The sequence below is a fragment of the Nymphalis io genome, chromosome 14, assembly GCF_905147045.1.
Source record: "Nymphalis io chromosome 14, ilAglIoxx1.1, whole genome shotgun sequence".
In the NCBI taxonomy this organism is placed as follows: Eukaryota; Metazoa; Arthropoda; class Insecta; order Lepidoptera; family Nymphalidae; genus Nymphalis; species Nymphalis io.
This window is the reverse complement of record NC_065901.1, coordinates 2,400,771-2,411,725: the sequence shown is the minus strand read 5'-3', so window position 1 is coordinate 2,411,725 and position 10,955 is coordinate 2,400,771. Positions and strand designations below refer to the sequence as shown.

Genomic DNA, 10,955 nt, shown 5'->3' with positions numbered 1-10,955 from the left:
AGCCGCGGTCGACAGGCACTCCGAGAAAACATCGGATTACTTGTCGACCCCGTTGCCCAGGGTGCACCACGTGGAGGTGACTGACATGCACCCCATTGATAGAATCCCTACATCATCATCATCCAAGTGAAACTGACACTAATTAATATTCAAAAAAATCAATATGGTGGCATTGTGGTAGTCGTGTTTTTTTATTTTTTAGCTTAACACATAAAACAATTGAAAATAAAATATATATATACATTTTTTTTTATTTTACAGACTTCAACGAAAACTAAAACATTACACGAAATCATCAACGAAGAAAAATAAGCGAATATTAAAATTAATAAAAGACCGTCCACAAAATAATATGTGTATAATAATATAAAAAATACTACTTTTTTATATTCTATTAGAATGTTATGTTTGTAAATTATTATTAAGTAATTAAGTTATAATGAAGAGAATATATCAAGTGATTATATTCATTAATGTGACATTTCTAATTTTTCTCTTAATACAATTCGTTGAAGCGAATGAACGGACACAGGTGCACAGGGAAAAGCGATATTTAACATTTAGGAATATATCTCATTTATTTGTAAGTATATTATTTATTTTAACATTATTTGTTGAATTTGCTAGTTCTTCTACACAAACTTTGAACTTTAGGCTTCTGTTTTTGATGTGTAAACATCTTACCGCTCGGTACACGGTAAGGGCTAACTGAGAATTCGAGCGTCAGGCGAGTAAGCGCAGAATTTTGAGCGTCAAATGACGTCTGCGTATGATTTGTTATTTACACAACAATTCTCACCTTAAGTGACAAATAAAAGGGATTAATTTAAATAATTTTATATAGGAGATACTTATATGTCTCGTGATACATTCGGAGTTGCTCTCGATGTTTTTAATACGAAACAAATTTTGCACATATAAATGTGGTAATTTCTTACTTGTCGTGTGTGGGTACATTCCACAAATTCTACCGCAAAACAGCACTGTTTTGTTCTGGTTAGAAGAATGAGTGAGCCAGAGTGAGACTACAGACACAAAGGTCTAACTTAACTTTGTAATTAATGTGAGGAATGGCTATTTTTTCTTACGGTGCCAATTTGGGCGGTGGTGATCACTTACCATGAAGTGTCCTATTGTCCATTCTGTTTACCTATTTCAATAATAAAAAAGTACTTGAAAAGATTTAGTTTACCATCAATAATATAAGTAGTAGATCTTTGCTATAATGCGCAGTCATTACGCCAGTAGCAATTTTTTTAATCTTATTATTCACAGCTCTCCTTTTTATTGACATTGTATTAAATATATGTTCATGTTTTTCAGGTTTTTTTAACATATTATATGATTTTTTTATGGTTAACTTTAGATAAGACTATAAATTTAGACTTATAAATTTAGATACAGTTATAATAAACTAAAAATAGTATTTATATCATAGGTGACTTGCTTAAAGCTATATTTCCATTAAATTTCAGGTTCGATTTAACTTCAGAGACAACGTGATACCATGGAATCAACTATTCGCCCACGCGGTCGGTTTTCGTATGAACTTCGACGAACCCCCTGACTCTTTTCATCCATACCATCATTTGAGTCGACGTAATGTTTATAGGAATATAGAAATATTATTGAACAAGTACGTACATTGAAAACTGTAAAAAACGTATTACACTTAAAAATTAAATTATTTTTTTTACGTTTAAATTTATTTAATAAAAATACGTTTACGTTTTAAAATTAACATTAATCTGAGTATTTTTTACAGGAATGGCTTGGACGGCTTTCATTGTATCCGTCGGACGATATGTGAGGTAAATGAAATAGACGAGCAAAATGGAATTTATTTCAAAATTCTGAAAATGATATTCAGGTAAATTTATCTAATGGTAATATTTTATATCGGTATACTATTGCCAGATTAAAATAAAACTAAAGCTAGTCTCTATTAAAGTATAAAATGCAACAAAAAACAAATTTTGACTTATATTGTCAAAAAAGTTGCATTTGTCATTGTTGTAGTATTATAATTTATATTTAAAAAAAAAATAATTTTCTTAACGGTTCTTCTCGATAGAATCAACATTTTGTACTGGCGCTAGACAATTCATAAGTTCTTGTGAAATTTGAAAAATAGAAGAAAAATTTGACTAAAAATATCTTGATTTAATTTCAATACACGCCTATGTACACACTATTCTGTTTCTATGAATTTTAACAATATTTCGTAATTTTGGTGACTGAATAATATCAAGCACAAATTGTTGATTAATTGAATGGAAGCGTAACTTTAGAAGAATATAAAATCGTGAGGTATAAATTAGACTTGCAAATTATTTATTATTTTAATAGTCTCCAATCATGAGTCACTCACATCATAATTCTTTACTATCCCTTACTTCAAACTTACTTCACATGCACTAAACGTTACATATCGGAAATCATTACAAAGGTTTTTGTTAGCGAAGCGGACTAAGTAAGTATAAATACTAACCCACCCACCCACTAATGTGAAAATGTTTCCTCTCCCTTTAGAAAAGTTTTGTGATTATTCGAATGGATTTTATCATTGACAATATTGCATTCGAAAGCTTATTTCCTTATGATGATCAAGCACAACTAGCGTTTCAAATTAGTTTTATAATTTATCTCGTGCTCGGCATTAAGGAAAAACATAGACAGGAAGCCTACATGTGGTGGATGAAAATCTGTCACGAGTATTCACCATCCCGCATTGGAGCGTGGTCAAAAAAGGAAGGGAGGCTCAGTGGGATATTTACAGGCTGTTATTTTTTTAACGTACAATAAGCTACCAGTTTTTTACAAATTCAATTGCTTGATCATCAAACATTTTTAAGAACCTAAATAGACAAAGTAATTACTAACGAAAATTCTGAAATTTTTTGAAATTCCTGAAACACTATTCATTTCTCAATGACACAAATATACATACATAATAGATAAATATCGTAAACCACAACGCATGGGCTGTTTCACTCACTTACCAACTTTACTCTGTTTTTATTTCAGGCAACAATCATCGGAAACCGAGAAATGGCACAATAAAACTGACGAAAGTTGTCAATTATCGACGAACAAATGCCCGTTTTCTATGCTCGATGTTTCACCTTATACAGATGTTTAATAAAGTTATCAATATAAATAAGTGAGCTTTTATTAAAGTTACAAGTTTGTTGAACGACCCTCAAATTGGTTGTTTTTTTTTTGGATGCCAAATAGGAAACCTATATATAAAGACATCTAATCGTCATATTCGTAAATACTTCACTAATTCCCAGTTCCTATATCGAATCTTCATCTCTTCTTTTTCTTAACGTTTCTCCCGTCATATGATTCAGTCCACTTCTTTGTTCTTTATTTTTTTCTTCGCTCTTCGCTCAATATAGAACTTTTTCGTCAAGGAACTCACGTATAATGTCATTTCAAATAACACTGGATCATCGAATCCTTATTAGTTCCTATGAAACACGATAATTGTTTTTTTTTATATCATTGGTAGGTGGATTGGCAAGTGATGGTAAGTGGTCATCATCGTAGAGGTTGGCGCTGTAAGAAGTATTTCTTACTAACCATAGCTTGTACAACGCCTATCAACACCAATCTTGGGAACTAAGATATTATGTCCCTCGCGCCTGTAAACACAATGGCTTACTCACACTTCATACCGAAACACAAAAATACTTAGTAGGACTGTTTGGTAGAATTTGGTGAGGTGTTGAGTGGCTGGTACGCACCCAGATGATTGCATAAATCCTTACCACCAAATTAGTAAGCTTAAATATTCAATTTATTTATTCAACAATTAACTTTTAAAAATGAAAAAAAAAATTAAGTGCTTATGCCTGTAGTTACACTGGCTCACTCACCCTTCAAACCGATACAAAACAATAATGAATACTGCCCAGACGGGCTTACACAAAGTTCTACCACCAAGTAAACTTTTTTTTTAATTAAAATATAGTTAGACTTTCACACCTAAAAATAAAAAATATACATGTAATTTAAGCATTGTAATATTTTGGAAGCTTAGTCAGATAAAACAAGTCATGTCGACTATTAGCATAAAAAGGTATACTAATAATAATACTTACGAAGTACAAATACTGTTGTACTATACTAAGTGTAATATTAAGTTTTTTCTTTTTACTGATACTTTAAGAGATTATACATAATTTATGTAGCGTTAATTTCAAATAAAATAATACGGAAACTTAGGACATTTTAAATTTGAACTTAATTTATAGATAAAGACTTTTGTAGTAACTAATAGTTGCAACGTGACCGAACAGTGACCGTGTGATAATTTCCCGTTACGGACCCATAAAATTGTCATAATCAGAAATCAAACACGACAACCGTAATATTGTAACTCAAATATGTCACCAAGTTATGCATATACTACAGCTTTGGTCTTATGTGTGAAAAAAAAATATATATGAAATAAATTAATGATCATGCATTAATTTATAATTATATTTTAATAAAAAAGTACATTTAGCAATCTTAAGGTTTTCTATTTATTCTTTATAAGACATATACAAAAATATATTCTGCATAATGAGAATCAGGTAAACTTCAAAGCACGCATAAGCCACATAAAGTGATCACTTCCAGTCAACCTCTATTAAAACATTACGGGAAGTACCAATCGTGTTTATAAAAATTACCTACACGTCGCTGGGTTGAATAAGGGTCTACAATCATCATCACCAGCCGAAAGACGTCCACTGCTGGACAAAGGCCTCCCCCAAGGATTTCCACGTTGGCCGATCTTGCGCTGCCCGCATCCAACGGCTTCCCGCGACTCGTTCTAAGTCGTCGGTCCACCTTGTAGGGGGCCTGCCCACGCTGCGTCTTCCGGTTCGTGGTTGCCACTCGAGAACCTTTCTGCCCCAGCGGCCGTCGGTTCTGCGAGCAATGTGCCCCGCCCACTGCCACTTCAATTTAGCAATTCTTCGGGCTATGTCGGTTACTTTGGTTCGCCTGCGGATTTCATCATTTCTGATTCGATCTCGCAGAGAAACTCCGAGCATAGCCCTCTCCATTGCCCTTTGAGTGACCTTGAGCCTTCTTATGAGGCCCATTGTGAGCGACCACGTCTCTGATCCATAAGTCATCACTGGCAACACACACTGGTCGAAGACTTTCGACTTGAGACACTGCGGTATTTGGGATGAGAAGATATCGTGTAGCTTCCCGAACGCTGCCCAGCCGAGTTGAATTCGACGATTGACCTCTTTCTCGAAGTTGGACCTACCTAGTTGGATGGTCTGACCTAGGTAGACATAGTTGTCTACAACTTCGAGTGCAGAATTTCCAACCTTGACTTGAGTGGGTGCAACATGGATGTTCGACATGATTTTCGTCTTGTCCATGTTCATTTTTAGACCCACTTGTTGGGAAACCCTGCTGAGGTCATCGAGCATAGTGCCGAGGTCTTCCAAGGTCTCAGCCATAATTACAATGTCATCGGCAAATCGAAGATGAGTGATGTACTCGCCGTTAATATTGATGCCAAGTCCGTTCCAGTCCAGAAGCTTGAAAACATCTTCCAATGCAGCGGTAAACAGTTTCGGAGATATCACTTCTCCCTGTCTTACACCTCTCTGCAGTTGGATAGGTTTTGAGTTCTGATCCTGGAGTCGGATCGACATGGTGGCGTTCTCGTACAAGCACTTTAACACCCTGATATACCGATAATCAATTTGGCACCTTTGAAGAGAATTCAGCACGGCCCAGGTTTCGATCGAATCAAAGGCTTTCTCATAGTCCACAAACGCTAAGCAAAGTGGCTGGTTATACTCTCCAGTCTTCTGTATAACTTGCCGCAGCGTATGTATGTGGTCTATGGTGCTAAAGCCTTTCCGGAATCCGGCTTGTTCGGGTGGCTGGAAGTCGTCAAGCCTTTGCTCGAGACGATTCGTAATGACTCTCGAAAACAACTTGTAAACATGACTCAGCAGTGAGATGGGCCTGTAATTCTTCAGAAGGGTTTTATCACCCTTCTTAAAGAAAAGTACCACCACACTTCTGTGCCATGCTTTTGGCGTTTGACCTTTGGCAATGACGGAGTTAAAAAGCCTCTGAAGAGCCCTGAGGATCGGTGTACCACCCGCCTTCAGAAGCTCGGCTGTAATACCATCATCACCAGGTGCCTTGTTGTTTTTGAGTTGTCCGAGAGCCATTCTAATCTCGAAAAGACTGACGTCCTGAAAATCTTCAGTGTAGTGTCGGGTTAGTCTTGCTCTGGGATCTGCAGCATGACTACTGACAGGTGATTGAGCTGTCGTGTACAGCTGACCGTAGAACTTCTCAACCTCTTCCAACAGCTCAGATCTTGACGTGACTATTCTGCCATCCTCAGTTTTCAGCCTTGTCAGTTGACTCTGACCAACAGACAGATCTCTGGCGAACACTTTAGAGCCTTTGTTCCGCTCGATGGCCTCTTTAATGCGCATTGTATTAAATTGGCGAGTGTCGCGAGTTAGAGACTTTGAAATCCGTCTGTTGATCAGCCGATAGCCGGCAGCATCAGCTGGGGACGTCAGAATAATTTTCCGTCTTTCCTCCATAAGCCGTAGGGTAGAGGCAGAGATCTTTTTGGTTCCTTTTGTACGGCTGGTCTTGAAGGTCTTAGACCCAGCCGTACGGACAGTTTCCACAAGCCTGTCGTTGTATGTGTCCACTTCCTCGCAGTCTGCTAGGCAATCGAATCGGTTTTGGAGTTCGAGCTGAAAGGCTTCGGGATTTCGGATTTGAAGAGGTGATGGTCGGAGCGTAGACTTCATCAGTCGGGACCTCTGGAGTTTAACATTGATATTTAACGAGCCTCTTACGAGTCTGTGATCGCTCCCAGTTTTGACAGCATTGATCACGGAGACGTCATTAAATATTTGTCTTCTCGTCGACAAGATGAAGTCTATCTCATTCTTGGTTTTCCCATCAGGGCTCACCCAGGTCCATTTACGCTGACCTGGCTTCTTGAAAAAGGAGTTCATCATAAAGAGTCCCTCCTTCTCCATAAAGTCAGCCAACATCTGGCCCCGAGTGTTGCGGTCTCCAATTCCATGAGGTCCCACCTTTAACTCATCACCGAATCGTTTGCCCAGCTTCGCGTTGAAGTCCCCCATTACAACAGTGAAATGAGTCTTGTTGGTATGTATGGCTTTAGATAAATCCTCATACATGACCTCAACCTCATCGTCGGAGTGTGTCGAAGTCGGCGCGTATACCTGTATGACCTTCAAAGAATACCGCTTGGTGATTCTGAGTATAAGGTACGCCACCCTAGCCGACACACTCTCGATTTTCACAACGTTGTTAACGAGGTACTTGTGGACTATGAACCCGACACCACCTTGAGACAGTTGATCGCCCTCTCGGAAATAGAGAAGGTTACCGGATTTCAGGATCATCGTATCCTCCCCCTGTCTTCGGACTTCGGATAATCCGACGATATCCCAGTGTAACCTGCTCAATTCTTCCTCCAGTTCGATGATCTTCTCGTCGGTCCGCAGTGTACGCGTGTTATATGTTGCCAGGGCCAGAGGTCGTCGGTGTTGGTAACACGAAATCTGCCGGGGATTCTTAGCACCCCCTGCCCCGCCGTTACCACAGCCAATTAAAAAAATATATTTTTTTGTAGGCTGAACACTTTTTGGCGTTTGTAGAATAACTCACCAAGGTTTTATCACAATCGGATGAATGGTTCACGAACGCTTTGTGGACAAACAAACAAATATTTATATTTATTTAGAAAAAGTATCACCATCCTTCAACAAGGAAGAAATCAATCAGTGGTATCATATAAACATTAATATCGATAAAATCAATACCAATATTCTTTTAACCACGAATACATTACCTTAATAGCCCGATAAATACGTGATTAATAATATTTAATTAAACTATTGTAAAATTACAAAATTTAATGTTATAATTGCTATTAGTTTTATTTTTTGTAACAATACTTACATGTACAATACCGTTGCTGACGAAACAATTATGTGTATTAACATTATATACTAAATGTATATCATATTTAATGCGAATAAATAATTTTTTATACACAGACAGACATTTCAAATGTATTTTTTATTAGAGAACACTAATATGAAACAAAAGTCTTACACACATCCTATCAGAATCTCTTTCATTGTTTCAATGCTAAGGAGATTAATAAATCGTACTTGTATACAATATCATATATCAGATTAAAATAAAAATAAAAAACAAATTTAAATAGTGTTTAAATAGTGTTAAATATGATGGACAAAATAAATCAAGTGCTTGTATTAATTTTCGTGACTTTTATAATTTGTTTCTTTATAAGATACGGAGAAAGCAGTGATCAGTCGGAAGTGTATAGACAGAAGAGATATTTGAGTTTTCGAAATGTGTCCCATTTCTTTGTAAGTATTTTAAGCATATTTTAATATTATCATAAGTAAGGCATAATATAATATACAACATGTTAAAAATAACCAAATTTTGCGGGTTCAAACCTGTCTGGATTCCACAATTGATTTCTCATGTGCCTAATTTGTTTTTAAAATTGATTTCGTGGCGAAGAAAACCTTGTGATGTTCTTGAGGAGTCATGAATATGTCAAATGAAATTTTGCCATGATACAAATGTATCCAATAATCCGCATTGGAATTAGCTCCTAACCTTCTCAAGAGAAGAGGAGACATTAGGCTTGATACTTACTTTTACGTTAAAACTTAGTCTAAAAAAATTTAATATAAAAAAATACTAAAATCATTTATCAAAAGGAAATGAAATACGGTAATTATTATCTTACTAAATTTCGTATATATAATTTTAAACTGATTCAATACGAAAGGATATAATTATAAGTTAAGTTATTTTCTGATACATACCTTTTTTACGATTTAACTAATAAACTACCAAAACTGTTTCTTTAATTTTAACCACTATAGATTACGAGTAATTTAGTGTAAAGTATACACTCAATTTATATAAAATGGTTTGAAAATAGAACTGCTTAAATATATAAACAAAAGTAATCTTCATTAAAATTTCAGGTTCGTTTCAACTTCAAAGCGAATATGGTCCCTTGGAATCAAATTTTCGCACAAGCGCTTGGCTTCCGGATGAACTGGGATGACCCTCCAGACTCGTTTTATCCTTACCATCATCTAAGCCGACGTGCTGTATTTAGAAATATGGAAATATTATTGAACAGGTACCGATTAACTACAACGCAACTGATCATGTTTACTAACCAATTATATGAAAATAATTTAAACTTTTATTGTTAATCCAAATTATATTACCCATCTTACCCGTGCAAAGCCGAAGCGGTTTGCTAGTAATATAACATGCGAAATAGTTCAGATGAATAGGTGAATCTTAACTATGGGATACAGGTTTGAACCCGGACATGTACTGCATAGTTTCACGTACTTAATGTAAAAAATCGTCTTTTCCTTGGCAGTGAAGAAAACATCGTGAGGAAACCTGCATGCGTCGAATTAAATTACACCAATTCGCATTGGAATAGCGTCGAATAAGCTCCTTTGCCCAGCTATGGGATATGAATAGGATGTAACTTGTCCGCTGTGCTCCCAAATCCTAGCAAATACCACTCCATGCTTTGGACCCTTGTCCGCTTTAAGTTAATCAACTATTATATATACATAATAATATAAAATTTTCATATAAATCGGGTTAGTGGTTCTTGAGTAAGACCAATAATACTCAAACAAAACTCTCCTCTTTATGTTTATAGTATGATATACTTCAAGTACCTGATCTACATATTGAATGATCCTTCATTATTACTAATACCATAAGCTTATTATACGAAAGTCAACAATATCGCATACAGCTGGCTGGCTATTTAATTAATTGAAATATTTGTTGAAAGTCTCTCATGGTGAACATGTTTATACAACTCATCTAAATGTTTACAGAAATGGCTTGAATGGCTTTCATTGCGTTCGTCGAGCGATTTGTGAAGCTAATGAAATAAATGAACCTGAAGCGATTTATTTTAAAATTCTCAAAATTGTATTCAGGTAAGTTTAAAGTAAATAATATAGTTCTTATTTATTAGCTTGGTCTTGTTCCGTTTGTCTGTGTATCTGCATCCGTGTATCTATTTTGTATGATTTTCAGGCAACAGTCTTCCGAAACAGAGAAGTGGCATGGAAATACTGAAGAAGATTGTCAAATATCTACCTACACATGCCCGTTGTCTTTACTTGAGGTTTCGCCGTACACTGATATCTAATATATAATCTTAGAGAAGATTTGTTTGATTTTTTTGCAATCATTTGACATCAGTTAAAATAAACATACCCTTACTGAAAAGTTGCACCAAATATTTAAGATCATAAGATATTAGTCTACTAAAATAAGGATCGCCATCACAGCTATTCTTTCTATTACGATACTTTTTAAATAAGTCCAGAGAGACTAGTAAGAAATTCTTATCGAAATATATATATTAATATATAAATTATTTAGAAAAAAATCGATATTATTTGGGCATGGGCTTCGAACCTAGAACCTTGAGATCTGCAGCTTTATAAGCTGGCCACTAAAAAAACAAGTTACCTAAAGGTAGTGGATTTATAATAAATAAATAATCAACTCCCTGTATATTGTCAGTGTGTCGCCGGGCTCAGAATCTATACTTTTTTTTTTATTGAATAGGAAGGCGGACGAGCATATGGGCCACCTTATGGTAAGTGGTCACCAACGCCCTTGAAAAATGTCAACCATCGCTTACATAGCCAATGCGCCACCAACCTTGGGAACTAAGATTTTATGTCCCTCGTGCCTGTAATTACACTGGCTCACTCACCCTTCAAACCGGAAGACAACAATATCAAGTATTACTATTTTGCGGTAGAATATCTGATGAGTGGGTGGTACATACCCTTATACCAAGATGAGCTTGCACAAAG

General features: G+C 35.9%; 2 protein-coding genes across 2 annotated transcripts; both read left to right on the top strand.

Moving 5' to 3' along the window:
• The first annotated feature begins 439 nt into the window (after positions 1 to 439).
• On the top strand, positions 440 to 3,142 carry LOC126773444 (uncharacterized). Its single transcript, XM_050494401.1, has 4 exons — positions 440 to 583; positions 1,476 to 1,636; positions 1,766 to 1,870; positions 3,028 to 3,142. The coding sequence occupies exons 1-4, from the start codon at positions 440 to 442 to the stop codon at positions 3,140 to 3,142; spliced, it is 525 nt and encodes a 174-aa protein (XP_050350358.1).
• A 5,143-nt stretch (positions 3,143 to 8,285) lies between these two features.
• LOC126773443 (uncharacterized) lies at positions 8,286 to 10,276 on the top strand. Its single transcript, XM_050494400.1, has 4 exons — positions 8,286 to 8,429; positions 9,066 to 9,226; positions 9,957 to 10,061; positions 10,162 to 10,276. The coding sequence occupies exons 1-4, from the start codon at positions 8,286 to 8,288 to the stop codon at positions 10,274 to 10,276; spliced, it is 525 nt and encodes a 174-aa protein (XP_050350357.1).
• Positions 10,277 to 10,955: the final 679 nt, after the last annotated feature.